The sequence below is a fragment of the Tasmannia lanceolata genome, unplaced genomic scaffold (genome assembly GCF_043159265.1).
Source record: "Tasmannia lanceolata isolate RefF3 unplaced genomic scaffold, GAP_Taslan_0.1 ptg000003l, whole genome shotgun sequence".
Taxonomy (NCBI): domain Eukaryota; kingdom Viridiplantae; phylum Streptophyta; class Magnoliopsida; order Canellales; family Winteraceae; genus Tasmannia; species Tasmannia lanceolata.
Window position 1 is genome coordinate 16856766 of NW_027518680.1, and position 21852 is coordinate 16878617.

The window sequence follows — 21852 nt, forward strand, 5'->3', positions numbered from 1 at the left end:
TAGGGTTTCTCATGAAGTTTTCATGGTTAATTAGAGAGAGAGAGAGAGAGCTATACACTTTGGTTTAGACCTAATATATAAAAAGTATGGACTTAGGTTTCCTTATTTTATTAAGAAAAAAAAGAGAGGGGATAGGAAGTAGGGTTTCTCATGAAATTTTCATAGTTAATTAGACTGAGAGAGAGAGCTATACACTTTGGTTTAGACATACTATATAAAAAGTATGGACTTAGGTTTCCTTATTTTATTAAGAAAAAAAAGAGAGGGTACAGGAGGTAAGGGTTTCTCATGAAATTTTCATAGTTAATCAGACTATGAGAGAGAGAGAGAGAGAGACTTAAGTTTAGACCTAGTATATAAAAAGTATGGACTGACACTACGTGTGGTCCGAAATGAGAAATTGTCTTTTCTAAAAAGAGAGAAAGAGAGGTTTTTTCTCTTAGTTTTCAATTGTGGTGAGAAGAAAGGATTTTATCGTGGTTATTTCTCTTCTAAAGAGATCTTTGCTGACATAGAAACGAAAGGTTGCAGCTTTTGGGGTTTGGGTTAAACCCCCTGAAATGGATGATCAGTTCTTGCCCCATGAATGTAGGCATTGTTGCCGAATCACGTATATCTTGTATTTGAGTATGCGTTTGCGTCTTTGTAATCTTTTCATTACATTGTTTTTGTCCATTAGATTTTTCTACACTATAAAGTTCTGACCAATGTTAATTGGGGTCAAACTTTTGGTCACCTGTGTCGAGCCCCAGGAGCAGGGGTGGAGCTACATGTAGGATAGTGGGCCCGGGGAGGGCAGCTGCCCCTGTTGAGTTGGGCAAAACTCCTTAATAGGCCCAACTCAATTGGGCCCAGCCCCCTTTAAAATTGGAAGCCAGCTCCCATTATATATAAGCCTGCCCCCCTAATGTGTAAATCCTGGCTCTGCCACTACCATGGAAGGATCGTAACGACAAATCTACCTGCGATTGTTAGTAACTCCAGATGTAGTTCTTATATTTGACTCTCTCCTTGATATTCTAGGATGGGGTTAGTCATGGGTATATTAGTAGAGTTAAATGCCTAACTCATAAATGGACCAAAAATTCTTAGCATGCTAAGATATGCCAAAGTACCAGGATGGGAAACGAATCCGGGAAACGAAACGTGAAACGGAAACGGGAAAAGCATGAAAAAAAATATAGGGGAAACGAGAAACAAAAAAACAATAGGAAATCGTATGAGAAACATCTTTAGAAACGCGAAACGCATTAGAAGCGTTTCAAAAGCGATATAAAATACACACATGAAACACAAGGAAAACACGAAATATGTGGTTTTGTAGATTTAAACACGAAAAACATTTCTCCAATTTTTTTTTTATCATGTTTCAGAAACGTTTCTGAAACGTGTTTCCCACGTTTTATGGGAAACGAGTTTCCCACCCGTGAGAAACGCGTTTTAGGGAAAAGGGATTTCCCACTTGCCCAAGGAGTTTTTGGCAACTATGTGCCAAACATCCTGACTATCTCATTCTATGCTTATGTGAACCAAAAGTGTTCTTGGAATTGCAAGAGATTCTTACCGTGGTGAGTTTTGCGGCAGTTGCGAGGTGTAACACAGTGTTCCCATTGTTGTCACGAGAGTTTACAAGGTCTGTAACGTCAAGCGTTTCCACCAAATACCGAACAGCCTCATACTGGCTGTTCCTCACGCCTAGATGTAGGACTGTCTCTCCCGCTCTGGTTTGCATCCTAGCTGGTTCACGACTTATCATGAGGATCTCTTCGAGGATGGAAACTCGCCCTTTGGTCGCTGCTGAATGGAGAGGTGTTCTTCCCTCTTTATCTTCTTGTAGACAGAGGTCTGAGTCGACTCTTAGAAACTCTCTTGTTACCTCCAAGTGCCCTTTGCTTGATGCTAAATGGAGGGGTGTCCTTCCCTCATAATCTTTAAGGAAACAGAGATCTGAGTTGACTCTTAGAAACTCTCTCGTTACCTCCAAGTTCCCTTTCATTGAAGCTAAATGCAAAGGAGAAAATCCTTCAAAATCTCTTTTCCGTGCGTAATCTGGACTTTTATTCAGTATTTCTCTAACGATATCTGTAACGCAGTTAATAATAATTATAAACAATAAAGAGAAGCATGTTTAGCTGTTTAGGCTAAGTTCAATGTCTCAGTTCTTATTCATTATGTTAACAACTTACGGGTAAATGTTAGGATGCCATGACAAGATAACCCTAATTTTTAGAACAAAAGTGAGGGTAGCTTGCATCCAATTCAAGGTATTTTACTTGGAAAGACGCAAAAGTGAGAGTAGCTTATTCTTTTTTTTGGAATTTGGTATGCTTCGAATGTTTTTCTTCTTCTTATGGTAATGAATTAAATTAAAGATGAAAGAAAGAAAGACCGGGAAGAACCCAGCAATCGAGATGAACAAGACTATACAAACCACAAGAAAAAGAAAGTAACATAAATGAACAAAACAATAAGGAGGGAGAAAATAAAAAACTTCTAACTCTACCCTAGATGCACATTCCCTTGGTATGATGCATGTTCTTTATTCTTGGATTTACATTAGGGAAAATCTGAGCCAATAGACTGACTCTTGGTGTTTCATCATGCTTCAGAACAGTTTCTAGGTGAGCTGAGCTAATTTCTTTTTCTAGGGTAGTAGATGAGAGTGAATTTGTGCTTCATTAGCAGCAGTCTCTGCTTTTGCTCCGGCCTTTTGATGAACATATAGTAACAAGAATTTTGGCAATGGCAAGGTTTTGGGCCTCTAGTTCAATGGTTGAGGCTTTGTTTTTCAAGATGAGGTCACAGGTTCTTTCAAGCTTACCAACCAAAAAAAAAATTGGCGATGTGTTGGTTAAAAGAGCCCCACAACACTACAAGAAACATAGGTTGAGTTGGATTTTAAATATCTGTCGCTAATTTTCTATTAATAGAGACGGAACTAACGTATGTTCGCTAAAAAACATTTTTCCTCACAGATTTATAAGGTCGGTCTATAAATCCGTCCTTAAAAGGGGTTTCTCTTGTAGTTCAATTGGTATTCCTAGTAGTACACGGAAATTATACTAAATCAACTCCAAGGTTCATTTGTATTCAAATGTGATTCTTCAAATACGATTAGATGGATGAACAGAAGAGAGAGATTTCCTTGGAGACCCCAACCTATTGAGGGGATTTTAGACATTGTTCTACTGTTGACAGTTTAGGTTTCATTTCAGCATGTTCTTTGGGAAGAGGCTAATGCCCGGATTGATTATTTTGTGAAAGGTTTGGAGCCTTGAGAACTTTTCATGGGAGATTATGTTGCTAATTGAAATACCATTAGTTTGTTTACTGCTGTTATTGTTCTATTATTTTCTGATGGCCACCCTCTTTGCGCTTTAGTTCTTTTTTCACATATTTGTTTCTTTAGTTCATGTCTGGTATTGATTGTCCTGAGCTTGTTTTCATTGTTGTATTTTCTGGTTAAAGAATTGGGAAATCTATTTCCGCAACAATGGGAAATTGATTGGTATATAGTATTTGTAATGTGGAACATCCGGTGTTTGTTGTTTAGGTATGAGAAAAGCTTTTTACTTGCAAAAGTAAATTAGTTTGCATTTCCAGTGTCTGTTGTTATGTCGGAGAAAAGCTTTTTACTTGGAAAAGTACACTAGTTTGCATTTGTTTCCCAGTGATATTCATATTTTTCAAAGTGCTTTAAAGTTTGCCGGTGTTTGTTGTTTGAGGAATGATAGATGCAATGGCCCTCTTTATGTAAGGACCAGAGAAGTGCCATTGAATAGATCCGCATCATTTTTAAAGTCGGTTGAGAAAATGAGTTCAGTTGCAGTTAATGACGTGGATCTATTAAAGGCCCTTCTTTAGCCCTTGCATAAAGAGGGCCTTTGCATCTATCATTTTTTAATAGAAGTATTATAATTTGCTTTTGGCTTCAATTGGTTTGTACATTGTTTAGAAGTGCTTGAAAGATTGCCTACAAAAATTGCATTCCAGTCTGTTCATCTATGAACAGAGCAAAAGTCAAGGCAGATGCAGATGTAGTGATTATTTTTGTTTTGATTGGAAGATAAAACAGGGTTGTTATCGGTGTTTGAAACATGCCGATGCGGCTCAAAACGCAGTCAAAGCAAATCCTACTCGACTCGGCACAGCACGATCAGTTACTCGGTTGATGTGTCATAAATGGGAGAATCAAAGGAATTTTGATAGACTTTGTAGGGATATCTTGGCCAAGGAAAAAAGTAGTCCAATAAAAGAGGATGATGGGGAAGTTTTGAAACTGAAATAGCCCAAGATCCCCCAAACACAATTCGTATAGGGGTGGGGGTATTTTTGTCCAAAATTAAATAGAAACCCAATTAAGGAAGATCTCCAAGTTAGAACCAAACTAAGGAATGTTAGCTTAGTTTAATTGAACTAGGGATACTCTAGTTGAATTAAATTAGGACTCTTTTTAGAGTCTATAAATACACTTGCAAGCCAAAATCCTGCAGAATTGTCACCCTAAGAGAAATCATGTGGAGTCTTGACGTTCTTGGGAGGAGAGAAAACGTTTTTCCCCAAAAAGGTATATAAAAGTTCAATCAATCTTCTTGTTTAGATCTGAAAAACCTCCCTAAATCTGTAGTTACTGATTGTGGCAGGGAGAAAACAAGATTAGGTCTTGAATTTGAGAATAGATTGTGAGATTGTTGAATTGTTAAACCAAACCAACGAGTTATTCTCAAATTCTTTGGTTCGGATGAGGAATTAAAGATGAAAACCACCAACCCAATACTGATCTTGATCATCATGTGCTATTTAATGAAAGATAAACCAGTTTTAAAGAGAGAAAAGTTATGGGGTCTAATTTTAGAGATAACTGACTTTTGAAATTCATCTTTTCTCAAGTTTTACAATTGATCTTTTCATGTTTACAGAACCCAAATTTTTGTTAGGTTAAAGAGTTAATGAAGGGAAGGATTCATGTGTTTTTAAAGGGGAAAAACAAGGATTTTTGGATGCTGTTCGACAATAAAGAGAACCAAATCGCGCAACTCATAGAACCCAGGTTTGTAGATTCGGATTTCAGCCCTTGTTTTGATATTCTGTGATTGTAAAGACCTGTAAATTGTTCTAAAAGAGTTACCAACTTTCTAAATTGAATACTTCTTGCATATTAGGTGAATTGGGTGATAAAAGTTTGGAGTTACGTGAAGGAGTCAATTGATAGTACTGATACATTCCTTGTGCTTCTATATAGGAGTTTTACTGCATATAAATTCTGATTTATAAGCCATGATAAGTGAACTGAAATTCATGATTTGAACCGACATATTGTTATTTAGTACTAAAAAGCATCTTTCACTATGTATAAAATACATGAAAGCCTATATCAAGTACATTGTTTGTTTGCATATGTTTTGTGGCACATACTTGCATGATGTTCATGTTTTGTGGTGTGTTGAGATTTGTTCCATGGAATTATTGTTGGGTCCGACGAGACCTATTGGTGCTATATGCACGGTGACCGATATAGCTATGTTGTGGTTGGTGGTTGATAACTGGTGCGTAGTGATGCAAGGTCGTTCTTTTGTTCTCACAGTGAGGTTGCGCAATTGAAATTTGATACCTTTGCCAGTAGGGGCTGTGAGACTTAGCCATGACTACGTAGGGCCGATCGACAACCTTTGCCAGTAGGAGATGTGAAGCTGGTGTTCCTTGTAGCTTGTCACTGTGGGGGTGTTGTGGCCATAGCTATATCTAGTGGATTGAGAATTGTTACATATTCTGTATCATGAAAACTCATTGTTATTTACAAGTTGTATATATTCCTCTCATGTTTATGCCATGATACATCACACGTTTTAAGAAACTGTTGCATTTTATTAAATGCTTTTGACCATAATGTGTTGTTCTGTACTTGATCTATCTTATATAGAATCCTTGTTATGTATTTAGTGTAAAAGCTCTTTCCATGTTGTCTTTAGTAGACATTTACTTTACGTAATTGGTAGGGATTTCTTTTATAGTTGTAGTTGGATGCTGAGCGTTTTGGCTTGTGGATTTAATGTGATGAATAATTTCTGGAACCTTTGGATAATTAAATGCTTTTCCGCTAGTTGCTCTGAAATTTTGATTAGTGGTTATTGTTAATGTGGTTGGTTATATTTGTGGGTATTAGAGGGACCCCGGTTTGGGGCGTGATTGAAACAATTGTTGCTATCCCTAAAAAAATCATGGCACGTGTTATGCAAAAAGGGATTTGTGAGGATTAGTAGGTGCTTTTAGCACCTTTGTTCTACTGTTGGCGTCCTTTTTACTGTCAAAAGCGTAGTAAAAAGAGTGACAGCAGGAAACACAGGGGAAGCCAATACAACTCTTTTTTCTCAAAATTGAGAGTAATATGAGATGTAAACAAGAGATGTTTTACAAAAGGAAAAGTAAAAATAATAAATAAAAGGGTTTTGCAAACTAGTGCTGTTAGGGCACCCGTTAAGATGCATTGGAAGTATAATTTACACATGTTAGAGATTTTTTTTTTATCAAAAGATATGTAAAAGTATCAAGGAAATTTGACACATGGGGGACAAATAAATGACATAATATCATAGGGGTCAAGTGTTTGTTGAAAATCACAGAAGGGGGTCAAAATCCGGTTAACGAAAATTCGAATGACGAGAATGCCCCTCTGGCAGAAACAGAGTGATTTGACTTAGAAAAATAAAAAAACATTTAAGTTTTCCCTCTTCTCTCTTCCCTCTTCTCTCCTCTCGTCACTGTTTTATTTTTTTTCCTCCTCTGGTCCGGCGATCTCGACGAAGTTGAAGCACGTATCAAACCTCGCATTTGAAGGAAACCCATACCTGGTACGTCGTTTCCTTCCCTTCCTTTATTCAATCTCTTTTTTATTTATTTTTTAAAAGGAAAATCAGGTTGAGAGAGATGCAAAAGGGGGGGGGGGGATCCTTTTTCATGCAATCTGTCTTTTATTTTTTTCAGTTGGTATACATGTCAGTTACTGCATTTCCTCCTACAGAGTAAAATAGTTGTAAATGCTTGTAAATGATGTTTGTTGTTGCTAGGGTTTTATGTTTTCCAATAATTTGTGAAATGGAGAAACGTTCTGCTGTTTTTTTATTCTAGGGTTTTATTTTGTACATTAATTTGTGAAATGGAGAGATGGGATTTCATTTCATATATGTGTATCCACCTACAGAGTAAAATAGAGTTGCAAGCTATGCTATTTGTTGATGCTAGGGTTTTTTTTTGTTTACGTTAATTTGTGGAATGGAGAAATGCGATTTCATTTCATGTACACATCACTTACCGCATTTCCACCTACAGAGTAAAATAAATGCAAATGCTCGTCTGCTATTTGTTTATGCTAGGCTTTGACTTTTACAATTTGTGGAGTGGAGAAATGAGATTTCAAAAACACCTTCTTCAATACCAGGTAGAGCTCCCCTATATTGCCCTTCAAAACCCTCTTTAGGTACTAGTAACCCCACCTAGGTAGCTGAAAATCCTTTTCTGTGAACTTGGGGATCATGGTGGGCAGTTCATAGCCCCTCTATGGGGACTTCTTCTACCCCATTTAAGGACCCATAACACCTTCTTCAATACCATGTGGAGCTCCCCTATATTGCCCTTCAAAACCCTCTTTAGGTACTAGTAACCCCACCTCGGTAGCTGAAAACCCTTTTCTGTGAAGCCCCCCTTAGGTACTAGTAACCCCATTTATGTAGCTGAAAACTCCTGAGTTTGAATTTGAGGACCATCTTCTGGATTCGATGGACCCTCCATGGATTCTTCTTCTACCCCATTTGAGGGCCTATAATCCCTTCTGTAATACCATGCACAACTCCCCTAAGTTGCCCATGAGAAGCCCCCCTTAGGTACTAGTAACCTCATTTTTTTAGCTGAAAACCCATGACTTTGAACTTCAGGACCATCTTCTGGATTTATGCTAAGGTTTTATTTTTTACGTTAATTTGTGGAATGGAGAAATGCGATTTCATTTCATGTACATATCACTTACCGCATTTCCACCTACAGAGTTAAATAAATGCAAATGCTCGTCTGGTATTTGTTTATGCTAGGCTTTTATTTTTACAATTTGTGGAGTGGAGAAATAGGATTTCATTTCATATAGGATGTGGACAGAAGAAATGTGACACAGGGGGGACAAATAAATGACATAATATCACAGGGGTCAAGTGTTTGTTGAAAATCACACAAGGGGGTCAAAACCCAGATAAAGAGGGCAGGCATGACGAAAATGCCCATCTGCCATATAAACAAAAGCAGACAATGATTAGACTTGAAAATCAGTTTTTCCCTCTTCCCTCTTCCCTCTTCTCTCTTCGTTCTTCCCTGGTTTGTTTCCTCTTCTCCTCCGGCGACGTCATTTTCGGCGGCAATCTCGACGGTGAGCGCGAACGTGTAGCATATACACGGTTACGGTGCAAAAAATGTGAGTTATTTCGTCTCTCTCCCTCTCCTAACTGCCATGCCATGTTTTTTTTTTTTTTTTTTCTTGACCTATGTAACCATGAACTATTTTTGATGGGTAAACTTTGATTTGTAACCATTTTTCTGCTAATTTGTGCTTGGATTTGTGATAGGATTTCAATGGTTGAAATATAGAATTTTTGAACTGTGATGAGTGTCGGATTGAATCAATTGAAATGACTAAAGTTTCCAACAGTTCTGCTTGTTTAGTGTTTGATGAAAGTTGTGACTTAGCAATATTTTATCTTCCACAAAATTTAGACAATAAAACATGTCACCAAGTTTCCTTCTTGTTCCTTTTCATGATTTGTCTTCGGTGTGAATAGAATTTTGTCCAAGAGCTATTAATCTTACCTTAGAAAGTAGTTGTTATCACTAAACATAAATCTTACTTTCGAAACATTCTTTAAGAGGGGAACATTCAACTATACTATGAGGGAAACCATTCTTTAGGCCACATTAGGTATGAAAACAAAACAACCAATAAAAAAAAGGTGTAAAAGGGGAACATTCAACTATGCTACGAGGGCAACCACTCTTTGGGCACATTAGGTATCAAAAGAAAACAACCATTGAAGAAAAGAAGGTATCAAAACAGGTTCATATGTCTTCTACTTCTTCATCTCAAGTGCAAACATCGTCCGAATGACATCAATCTCTAATTAGTTGCATTTATGCTTTTGAACTTTCCATGAATAAAAGCTTTCTTAAGATCCATTTATCTTGAGCATCAAATTCTTCAAACTAACAAATAAAGATTAACGTTAAGGAAATTGATGCTTTAACAATAGGGGTTGAGTGTATATTTAGAAAAAAAATAAACCATTTGTGGCAAACACACCGTTCTTACAGTTGGGGTACATGTTTCCAGATGGCATTCTTATACAATCACATATCTTTGTCCGTTGCCTTCACCCTCTTGTTATCTTTCATATTATTTTCTTTACTAGCTGAAAGAAATAATTTCCAAAGATCTTATTTAAGACAATTCTGGCAGTGTGATTTGATAATGCGCAAAGGGTGGTTGTGCTCCATAAGATATTGCTATTATTAGTAATTCAAAACTCATGCTATCCCATTTAGCTTTGGTGTTAAATGTGAAAGTGCCTGCGAAAACAAGACAGACATGAGTTTGATGAGTGTAGGGATTGAATTTTTCATGTTGTGATTTGTTAGTGACATCAGAGATTCGGTCCCTGTTAATTTTTATTTTTTAATATCCTCTCTATTGAGCATTGGGTAAAACAAATGGCAATGATTTCATCTTGCAACTCATATTAGAAGTCTCATGTGGCGATTTGAAAAGAGGAAAAGAGCAGATTCAATGTGTAGGAGAAACATCACGATTTGAAGTATGACGGTAATTCAAGTCATTTGAGATTGATGAAGCCAAGTCTGTGGTTCGCTTCTATCAAAATAAGCAAAGAAAATATCCAGGTGGGTCGTGGCAATGCTCCAATTGGATGAAGAATTTATTGTTGAGAGCTTATTTTTTTAGAACTCCAATTTCAGCCCTTTTTATTTCTGCACTCCATCATCAGTTGCACCTGCAATTCTATTGCCTAGACCAATTCGAGATCTTTCTCATTCAATATCAGGCTTTCATTATACTACAGTTATCACCTCTATTGGCTTTGATACAAACCTTTTAGCCCTCTAACAATGATCAGGTCTTATTTATCTCCAATTTCATCAAACTTTAAAACCCCTCTCTCTCTCTCTTCGTTAAACATTGCCTATTTTTAGAACCTATTAGAGGATGATGAAGGAGCTGCATTTGCAGATTTTAGAGAAAAAAAAACAAAACAGATTTATAGCCATCATTCCCACCATTTTCTCCGAGCTTAAACCAGGCAAGAAAAAGCAAATAGGGAAAGAAGAGTGAACAGCCTACCTCTGTTTATGCACAAGATAAACCCATGAATCAGCTCCTGTTTTGGACAAGTTTCGATCTAGGATTCCCATTTATGTAGTTGAAAACCCCTGAGTTTGATGGGCCCTCCATGATGACTTATTCAACCCCATTTTATGGCCCATAATTCCTTCTCTAATACCATGCATAGCTCCCCTCTATTGCCCTTGAGAAGCTCCCCTTAGGTACTAGTAACCCCATTTTTGTAGCTAAAAACCCATGACTTTGAACTTCAGGACCATCTTCTGGATTTGATGGACCCTCCAAGGGTACTTCTTCTATCCCATTTGAGGGCTCATAATCCCTTCTGTAATACCATGCGCAGCTCCCCTCTATTGCCCTTGAAAAGCCCCCCCTTAGGTACTAGTAACCCCATTTTTGTAGCTGAAAACCCATGACTTTGAACTTGAGGAACATCTTCTGGATTTGATGGGCCCTCCAAGGGTCCTTCTTCTACCCCATTTGAGGGCCCATAATCCCTTCTGTAATACCATGCGCAGCTCCCCTCTATTGCCCTTGAGAAGCCCCCCTTAGGTACTAGTAACCCCTTTTTGTAGCTGAAAACCCATCACTTTCAACTTGAGGACCATCTTCTGGATTTGATGGACCCTCCAAGGGTACTTCTTCTACCCCATTTGAGGGCTCATAATCCCTTCTGTAATACCATACGCAGCTCCCCTCTATTGCCCTTGAGAAGCCCCCCTTAGGTACTAGTAACCCAATTTTTGTAGCTGAAAACCCATGACTTTGAACTTGAGGAACATCTTCTGGATTTGATGGGCCCTCCAAGGGTACTTCTTCTACCCCATTTGAGGGCTCATAATCCCTTCTGTAATACCATGCGCAACTCCCCTCTATTGCCCTTGAGAAGCCCCCCTTAAGTACTAGTAACCCATTTTTGTAATTGAAAACCCATCACTTTCAACTTGAGGACCATCTTCTGGATTTGATGGACCCTCCAAGGGTACTTCTTCTACCCCATTTGAGGGCTCATAATCCCTTCTGTAATACCATGTGCAGCTCCCCTCTATTGCCCTTGAGAAGCCCCCCTTAGGTACTAGTAACCCCATTTTTGTAGCTGAAAACCCATGACTTTGAACTTGAGGAACATCTTCTGGATTTGATGGGCCCTCTAAGGGTACTTCTTCTACGCCATTTGAGGGCCCATAATCCCTTCTGTAATACCATGCGCAGCTCCCCTCTATTGCCCTTGAGAAGCCCCCCTTAGGTACTAGTAACCCCTTTTTGTAGCTGAAAACCTATCACTTTCAACTTGAGGACCATCTTCTGGATTTGATGGACCCTCCAAGGACCATCTTCATTGTAAATAATGACAATGAAGACGAATGGAATGAAAATTTCAGGTGGTGAGTACCCTGATAGCAGGACTTCTGTACTTGGGAACTGCATGGTGGCTCTTGCAGAATTTTAGCCTCAACCGGTGGGGAAATTACTTGGATCGGTGCCCCTTCGCTTCTTGTCCTACTGCGAAAGGCATCGTAGTTGAAGGCTGCCCAGTTTTATGAAGGTGGAATGAGTTCTGAAAGTTGAAGGTTACCCAGTTTTCTGAAGGTGGAATGAGTTTTCATAGTTGAAGGCTGCCCCAGTTTTCTAAACCTGGAATGAGTTCTACCTTGCAAGCATTGTTAAAATAAGTTTTTCCCTGCTGCTAAGAAAATAGATCAACAACTGGAAAAGAAATTTGGTTGTATATATATATATATAATCCATTTCAACTGAATCAATTCACTTTTTAGTGTAAATAACTGAAACAATACCGTTTACTTGAACTTTTTTGGATGAGTCTCAAATGCTCTAAATTGTAGTTATGAATTAGATTTCGTTTTTCATTTTGGAGAATGGAACAAATCACGAAACAGAACAAAAAGCAGGGGTCCCATTGCCAACTATGACGATGAAAATAAAAACTAGAGAGAATAACCACAATTAAATACAAATAAATCATATTTCCATCCAATAGAAATATAAATTCCCCCAAAACTTTATGAACAAATATTTGATGATTTTCAAAGTCCTTTACCATATTTCGCAATGAACCCAATGCCACAACCACCATCACTTCACAGAACTTGATTTTTAATTACAAATACATAGTTCTCAGTATGCTGAGATACAAACAAACCCTCCCTCTGTGTCTCTACAGCCTGCTTTCTGTCCTATACAAATGCGCCCAACAATTACAAATAAATATACCCCATTTTACCCCATTTTGCTTACAAATAGACACAAAACTTCACTGCAAAGAGCATCAATGTCCATCCTGTTTACAACATCCATGAGAACTTCAAGAGCTCTTCTTCATTTTTCACTCATATATCCCCCTTAAGAAAATCGCCACAGTCCCCGAACTTTCCGCGCAAGAATCTTTCGCACAGCTGCAGCCGATAAGCGGGAATGTCACACTTGCTGAAAGTGAATGGATCCTTTGCATACAGATGGTCGATCGCTTTAAGCACGAACAAACCACAGTCGAACCTGCATAACAACGGTTGTATTGAGCGAATCAAATTCATACCCTAGAAAAATAAACATTTAAATATACTGACCCATTGGCCTGTTGTGGGAAATTATCCATCTGAGCATATTGAAAATGGTCTATATCACAGCCCCTTTCCTTGAAGTACTCATTCAACAACGCTACCTGCAAGTGGTTAACATTGACAGGTTTAGGAAACATAACTGTTATACGTATAGATTTATAAGTAGGAAAACATTGAAGATTTTGGTGATCATATCGACAATGAGAAGAACCCAGTGGCTGTCTTGACATAATGGTAATAGTACCATTTGTACTACTTCTAGCTGGTGGTCTATAAGTCTACCGTGGAGAGCGTCCTTCGCCGTTTTCCACTTTTCTACCCTCAGCTCCTCAGTCACTTCGCTCCCCACTGCAGTAAGAGTTCCCTAAAAAAAAAGGGAATTCAATGGGATACTACAGATATAATCTTATGTAAACTGAAATGTGGGATGATAGAAATTACACTTACATGTACCACCGAAGGAACGAAGACAATTCCGCCCCTCGGATCTGCTAACCCATCCTCGTTCGAGGACTGTACGTGCTTCCCATATATATCCACGATCTTCAAGGAAGAGAAGTAAATGTGAGATGTGAGGTAATGTAGATTTTATTGATAAATAATGACACTTATAGTGCCAGTCAGGTATTGTCTGACATTCCAAAGATGTTGTAGGTCTTCGGCTATTACGTGTACATCATCCTTTTCCATGAGAATATCACTGCAGAATTGTATTAAATTATTAGTTAATAATTTTCATTTATGATCACCTTAAATCATGGTCTAATATAATTCACATCTACTTGCCTTTTCTCATGCTTTAGGAGTCTCTCTATCAGAGCTGGTCTCCTTCCCTTAGGCAACTTCCCGTCATCCCGTTTCTTCTTGGGGGTGGTTTAGGTATGTTGGGGTCCTCCCCCTCTTCCTTTCCTTCCTTCTGCCTTCTCTTTCGGGTCTTCCCTGATAAGTAGGGGCTTTTTCTGGTTCTCCCAGGTTTCCTACTCCTTCCATCCATCTTCACACCCCTTACAATGCTCCCTAATTCGGAATCCAGCACCACTTTCAGCTCAACTTCAGTAGATGGTGCCACTTCCTTCCTCACCTCCATTTCGAACAATCGTTGCAAAGGTTTAACGATCACCCCGTGTGTGGTACCAAATCTTTCTTCATGTGACTTGGGGTACTGACACGATACATCTATTAGGGTGGCGGCTGCATCCATGTCACATCCAAGGTCAGCTAAATCCGTCCAATCCTCGCACAGCTGCGAAGATAATCGTGCACCTTGAGATGCATTTTTGCCCTTCCTCTCCTCAACCCCCTCAATTCTTCCCCCTGTCCCTTCATTTGTTCTCTGCATACGCTCCATTCATTTTTTCAATTCCTACTCTATCTTTCCCACATATTCCTCTCTTTTTCCAACATCTTCCTCTCTTTTTCTTATTTCTCCTCATGCTGCTCTAATCATCTGCCACTGTCTATCGACTACATCTCTCTCTCTCGCCAAAATTTTTATATGCTTCCAGTCATCTTCACTACTTCCTTTTTTCAATTCACTTTCTACTCCCAAAACTATCCCCTCGGACTCCAACTGTTCCTTATCGGCTTCCATTGTCTCCTCAACATCCTAATATTTAAACATGACAGTCAATGATCAAATTTTAAATATCAACAAGTAAAATAAAATAACGTACGCAACAAAGTCCTGCTCGACTACATTACCTCATCCTTTACGTACTGTGACTTCTCTAACAGAGAGACTTTCAATGTCACCAGCACCTGAATATTTGAAAAACATAGTCAGTTAACAAAATAGTAGTATTGATATATACGTTAACAAATTTTTAATATCTCACCTCCGATTTCTTTATCTGCTTCTGCTCCACTAATAGATATGTCTTTGATTCGTTTGCTTTTCAGTCCCATTTAAGCACACGTGGACGAGCAGTTGGATTGGTGGGCATCCAAAATGTGGTATGCTCGTATAACCATACATGCATACATATGAAACACCATGTTAATCATAATATAAACAGCGCAGTTAGAATATTAAATGTCATGAGTCCATATTACCTGAATCACCAACGAGCAGCCACCAAGGCACTTGCCACCCTTGCTGACTCTGTCTAGGTAATCTACGAGCCAGTCATACACTGTCATCGCCCAATTATACTTCCCAATCTTTCCTATGTCGTCGATGTAGGGCCAGAACAGCTCGTCAGCTCGATGTGCGCTTTTTGTGAAAAGGACAGAGGCAAAAAGATGCAGGAGAACATATTTGAGGGTCTTCTCTATCGAAGCTTGATTTCGTTCTCTAACTATTGCAGTAATCTCATTCTCGATAACCGGTGCCTTCACGTTGGCCTCTGGAAATGGCCACACAAGCACTTTAGGTTGGGGTTTTGTCCTGTCGAATGACAGAACCCTCACCACCTCCATTCTCTCTCCAGTAAGTGGCAGTCCTAATGCCAATGCAACATCTCTTGGAAGGAAGGGGACATTTATACTCCCTAACGTGAACGTCTTACTGCCAGGAGTCCACTTATCGTGGATAGCTCTTACGAGAGGCTTGTGCATGATAATGTCCTCCATACCAAACAGATGTCGAAAAGGAGTTTTTTCTATGGCATCAAAATGGACTGGCTTGAATTTTATCCTGTCCATTGCCGATTTGAAAGAAGCTGGAGAACATCGTGCTGGGACGTATGGAGCCTGCAAAACAAATTACATCGCCAAAATATATGTGGAAAATGAATTAACTTACTATGATTGATACAATTAACAACATACACACTTACATGTGTTTGTCTCTTCTTCACAGCTCCTATTTTCGTCTCCTCCCCTTTTAAACTCCTTTCTGACCTTCTTGGAGGCTTTGTTACTTTCCGTCTATCACTCTTTCGCATCAACATTTTTCAAGGCTTTGCAATGGCTCCTGACCGGATAAAAACTCTATGGCAATGAACAACCAAATCAAAATCACCGAGATCAATTCATAACCCAAAAACTCAGTTATATTGACCATCATTAAAATTCTGATCCTCATCATCTCTAAAAGAAATTACGAAGAAAATCAATAAAATCCAACCCATAGCATAAACTCATATTCCCAATCACTACTATTATGAAGAAAAGCTAGCAAGCAAACCAACAATTATTACAATTCTCATACTAAGCTGAAAATATGTATCGTGTCTGTAACCCCATAGAGGGCCATCAACTGCCCACCATGGTCCTCAGGTTCACAGAAAAGGGTTCTCAGCTACCGAGGTGGGGTTAGTAGTACCTAAAGAGGGTTTTGAAGGGCAATATAGGGGAGCTCCACATGGTATTGAAGAAGGTGTTATGGGTCCTTAAATGGGGTAGAAGAAGTCCTCATAGAGGGGCCATCAACTGCCCACCATGGTCCCCAAGTTCACAGAAAAGGGTTTTCAGCTACCTAGGTGGGGTTACTAGTACCTAAAGAGGGTTTTGAATGGCAATATAAGGGAGCTTTACATGGTATTGAAGAAGGTGTTTTTGAAATCTCATTTCTCCACTCCACAAATTGTAAAAATAAAAGCCTAGCATAAACAAATAGCAGACGAGCATTTGCATTTATTTAACTCTGTATGTGAAAATGCGGTAAGTGATATGTACATGAAATGAAATCGCATTTCTCCATTCCACAAATTAACGTAAAAAATAAAACCCTAGCATAAATCCAGAAGATGGTCCTGAAGTTCAAAGTCATGGGTTTTCAGCTACAAAAATGGGGTTACTAGTACCTAAGGGGGGCTTCTCATGAGCAATATAGGGGAGCTGTGCATGATATTACAGAAGGAATTATGAGCCCTCAAATGGGGTAGAAGAAGAATCCATGGAGGGTCCATCGAATCCAGAAGATGGTCCTCAAATTCAAACTCAGGGGTTTTCAGCTACATAAATGGGGTTACTAGTACCTAAGGGGGGCTTCTCATGGGTTTTCAGCTACCGAGGTGGGGTTACTAGTACCTAAAGAGGGTTTTGAAGGGCAATATAGGAGAGCTCCACATGGTATTGAAGAAGGTGTTATGGGTCCTTAAATGGGGTAGAAGAAGTCCCCATAGAGGGGCCATGAACTGCCCACCATGGTCCCCAAGTTCACAAAAAAGGGTTTTCAGCTACCTAGGTGGGGTTACTAGTACCTAAAGAGGGTTTCGAAGGGCAATATAAGGAAGCTCTACATGGTATTAAAGAAGGTGTTTTTGAAATCTCATTTCTCCACTCCACAAATTATAAAAATAAAAGCCTAGCATAAACAAATAGCAGACGAGCATTTGCATTTATTTAACTCTGTAGGTGGAAATGCGGTAAGTGATATGTACATGAAATGAAATCGCATTTCCCCATTCCACAAATTAACGTAAAAAATAAAACCCTAGCATAAATCCAGAAGATGGTCCTGAAGTTCAAAGTCATGGGTTTTCAACTACAAAAATGGGGTTACTAGTACCTAAGGGGGCTTCTCATGGGCAATATAGGAGAGCTGTGAATGGTATTACAGAAGGGATTATGGGCCCTCAAATGGGGTAGAAGAAGAATTCATGGAGGGTCCATCGAATCCAGAAGATGGACTTCAAATTCAAACTCAGGGGTTTTGAGCTACATAAATGTGGTTACTAGTACCTAAGGGGGGCTTCACAGAAAATGGTTTTTAGCTACCGAGATGGGGTTACTAGTACCTAAAGAGGATTTTGAAGGGCAATATAGGGGAGCTCTACATGGTATTGAAGGTGTTATGGGTCCTTAAATGGGGTAGAAGAAGTCCCCATAGAGGGGCCATGAACTGCCCAACATGGTCCCCAAGTTCACAGAAAAGGGTTTTCAGCTACCTAGGTGGGGTTACTAGTACCTAAAGAGAGTTTTGAATGGCAATATAGGGGAGCTCTACCTGGCATTGAAGAAGGTGTTTTTGGAATCTCATTTCTCCACTCCACAAATTGTAAAAATCAAAGCCTAGCATAAACAAATAGCAGACGAGCATTTGCATTTATTTTACTCTGTAGGTGAAAATGCGGTAAGTGATATGTACATGAAATGAAATCGCATTTCTCCATTCCACAAATTAACGTAAACAAAAAAAAAAAACACTAGCATCAACAAATAGCATAGCTTGCAACTCTATTTTACTCTGTAGGTGGATACGCATATATGAAATGAAATCACATCTCTCCATTTCACAAATTAATGTACAAAATAAAACCCTAGAATAAAAAAACAGCAGAACTTTTCTTCATTTCACAAATTATTGGAAAACATAAAACCCTAGCAGCAACAAACAACATTTACAAGCATTTACAACTATTTTACTCTGTAGGAGGAAATAGAGTAACTGACATGTATATCAACTGAAAAAAATAAAAGACATATTGCATGAAAAAAGGATTCCCCCCCTTTTGCATCTCTCTCAACCTGATTTTCCTTTTAAAAAATAAATAAAAAAGAGATTGAATAAAGGAAGGGAAGGAAACGACGTACCAGGTATGGGTGTCCTTCAAATGCGAGGTGTGATACATGCTTCAACTTCGTCGAGATCGCCGGAGAGATTGCCGTAGAGATCGCCGGATCAGAGGAGGAAAAAAATAAAACAGAGACGAGAAGAGGGAAGAGAGAAGAGGGAAAACTTAAATATTTTTTTATTTTTCTAAGTCAAATCACTCTGTTTCTGCCAGAGAGGCATTCTCGTCATTCGAATTTTCGTTAACCGGATTTTGACCCCCTTCTGTGATTTTCAACAAACACTTGAACCCTTTGATATTATGTCATTTATTTGTCCCCCATGTGTCAAATTTTCAAGTACCAAAACATGTGTAAATTGATTGCAAAATTAAGTATCCAATGCGCCATAGGGCACTCAGTTAGCAAAATCCTTTGGCGAGTTTTCCTTCAGTCTGAGTACTGCCATACCAATTCAATAAAAACTGCTTTAGCTTGTCTTAGTTGAGAACAAATTTAGGGCACATTTGGCTACCATGAATTTTTTTTTCATGATAAACTTGCGCCTCCAAGTGGTGAGAGAGGGATTGGGCAGGTGAAGTGGTTATAAATCAGAAAACAAAACACAGGAAAACAAGGCCAACAACGGGTGGGAAGGGACTAAAATTCAGGAAAAAAAAAGAAAGAAGGAAACTAGTGTCTCATCCAAGAAAGCCCAACGTTAAAAAACATTGGTTTCTTGGATGACTACTCTCTGTGAGGGTAAAAAGGGGAGTTGATTCAAGTCACTTCATTAGTTTGAAGAGGAAGCTTTTAATTTACCTGTATATCCTCCAGCAGCAGCCACATGAAGAGAAGTTGACGCATCGTCCTCTTCGGACTTAAGAAGCATTGGGAACTTGATCAAAAGATGTTTCACCACTTCCAAGTGCCCATGAGCTGAAGCTGCAAAGAGAGCGCTTTCGTTCTTGCGGTTTAGTTTATATGCGATCCAAGGATCGGTCTCTAACAGTAGTACCACCACTTGGACATGCCCCTCCCTAGATGCCTCATGCAGTGGTGTCTCCATCTTCTCATTCTCCGCCGAAAGCATTTTGGGCGTTAATCTAATGATCTCCGATACCAGTTCGAAATGTCCACACCTCGATGCAATGTGCAACACGGTGTTTGATGACACTTGTTCGAGGACATCCGGGTTTTCTCGAACGAGACTCAGAAAGGTCGGCACGTCGCCCCTCAGAGTTGCCGCATAAACCCTCCGATCCATTTGAGAGTTCAGAAGTCTAAAATTTGCTGGAGAGAAAGATAACAAAAAAGAAAAGGATTGTGTTTAAAAAGAAGAAACTTCGTCGAAAGTGACTTTGACAAACCACCCCACTTTTCTTGTTTTTCTATTTTCACTGCAATAGAACAGAGGCGAAGGGACAACGAAAGAGAGGCCTAAAAAGAAAATTTGTACCAAAACGCATTGTCAATAAAGATATTTTGACCAAAACGACCCACTTTTACTTTTCTTTTTCTTTTTTTTTTTTTTTTTTTTTTTTTGAGAAAGCACTGCATCAAGACAGAGCTGAAGAGACAACGAAAGTGATAGGCCTAGGTTGGTGACGTAAGACGCAGGTGACAGCCGCCACACGCCCATAGGGTCGCTCCTACAAGCATGCAAGGCTCATTTACAATCAACTATTTCCAACATTTAGAGCGACTAATAAATGTGGAAATTTTAGTCTCAATTAAAGCTCAAATGAAATACATATATATAAGTCCATAAGTCTAAATCCAAACAATCCTTATTCGACGACAATCACCTTAAAAGTAATAAAAGTCTCTAACTGGAATAATTAAAAAAAGCAAGAAATCTCCTAAGCTCAAATCCAAGTGCCTGATCTCAGCAAGTCTACTGCCGTTCCTCTGTATCTAAAAATTGTTAAACCACATAATGAGCTAACAGCCCAGCAGGTTTTTCAAATCCAAGCCAGCTAATAGGAAAACGAAAACAATGCTGGTGTGAAAAAGAAGTAGCATGCCATAGAAATTTAGCCAATGCGGAAATTGATAGGAAGCAAGAAAATCATTTCTACATAAGCTACATAAGAAAAATACATTCTTTTACTAACTATGGATGGAGGGTTCCAAACCTTGCTCCATATCACATCTAGTCTATCCCTCTTTCCCGGAACAGGTTCCAACCACTTGGGCTGCAAAGATTGTGTTTAAAAAGAAGAAACTTCGTCGAAAGAGACTTTGACAAACCACCCCACTTTTCTTGTTTTTCTATTTTCACTGCAATAGAACAGAGGCGAAGGGACAACGAAAGAGAGGCCTAAAAAGAAAATTTGTACCAAAACGCAGTGTCAATAAAGAAATTTTGACCAAAACGACCCCACTTTTCTTTTTCTTTTTTTGAGAAAGCACTGCATCAAGACAGAGCTAAAGAGACAACGAAAGTGATAGACCTAGGTTGGTGACGTAAGGCGCACGTGACAGCCGCCACACGCCCATAGGGTCGCTCCTACAAGCGTGCAAGGCTCCTTTACAATCAACTATTTCCAACATTTAGAGCGACTAATAAATGTGAAAATTTTAGTCTCAATTAAAGCTCAAATGAAATACATACATATATATATATATATATATATATATATATATATATATATATATATATATATATAAATCCATAAGTCTAAATCCAAACAATCCTTATTCGATGACAATCACCTTAAAAGTAACAAAAGTCTCTAACTGGAATAATTAAAGAGAGCAAGAAATCTCCTAAGCTCAAATCCAAGTGCCTGATCTCAGCAAGTCTACTGCTGTTCCTTTGTATCTGAAAATTGTTAAACCACATAATGAGCTAACAGCCCAACCGGTTTTCCAAATCCAAGTCAGGTAATAGGAAAACGAAAACAATGCTGGTATGAAAAAGAAGTAACTTAACCCTTTTCTGAGATTTTCAGATAAAAATCACATTTTTTTGAGAATTTTCCAAATAAAGAATAGAGTGCAGCTGAACAAATAGACTCTTGACACGTACGTTAGAAATCTTTCCCTGATTTTTGGCTTTTATCTCAACGAAAATGGCCAAACTAATTTCGACCGAAATTCGAAATTTCAAACGGAAATTTCAGATACTGGTGGGACCGAAACCGAAAATTTCCTAAATTCAATTTTTCGCCATTTACCAAATTTCGGTAATTTCAGTCTGAAATTTTGGTTTAAAGACATTATTTATTAAAAAAAAAAGTGTTGCAAAATTTCGGTCCGAAATTTTGAAATTTGGGTCCGGAATTTGGAACGAAATTACCAAATTTCGGTATCAGTTTTCAAAATCTCGGAAAAATTTTGGGATTACATCATTTTATGAAAAAGAATTCGCAAAAAACGTAGGAGATATTTGTGGCTATGCTTTGAGCTGCGAGACCGGAGATGAAAAGCCTGATCAGAATTCTA

General features: G+C 38.7%; 1 protein-coding gene and 2 long non-coding RNA genes across 6 annotated transcripts in view; 1 reads left to right on the forward strand and 2 right to left on the reverse strand.

The window, feature by feature from the left end:
* The window catches only part of LOC143852839 (uncharacterized), a 76634-nt gene extending 56851 nt beyond the window's left edge, over positions 1–19783 (reverse strand). Inside the window, exons 1-2 of the mRNA XM_077362462.1 lie at positions 19225–19783; positions 1565–2082 (exon numbers count right to left, since the gene is read on the reverse strand). Coding sequence (XP_077218577.1) covers positions 1565–2082; positions 19225–19669 — 963 coding nt within the window. The 5' untranslated portion in view covers positions 19670–19783. The remainder of the gene's footprint in view (positions 1–1564; positions 2083–19224) is intronic.
* On the forward strand, positions 4454–5947 carry LOC143852844 (uncharacterized). The gene is made up of 3 exons (XR_013236871.1): positions 4454–4567; positions 4920–5050; positions 5585–5947. It is a non-coding gene; the product is annotated as an uncharacterized LOC143852844 (long non-coding RNA).
* Positions 12468–19189, reverse strand: LOC143852851 (uncharacterized). Of its 4 annotated transcripts, none has more exons than XR_013236876.1 (3): positions 14802–19189; positions 12973–14724; positions 12468–12901 (listed from the first exon to the last, which is right to left on the reverse strand). It is a non-coding gene; the product is annotated as an uncharacterized LOC143852851 (long non-coding RNA). The 4 variants fall into 4 exon arrangements; XR_013236875.1 differs by having other exon boundaries at positions 12973–13330; positions 13414–19189; XR_013236878.1 differs by having other exon boundaries at positions 12973–13067; positions 13211–19189.
* Positions 19784–21852: the final 2069 nt, after the last annotated feature.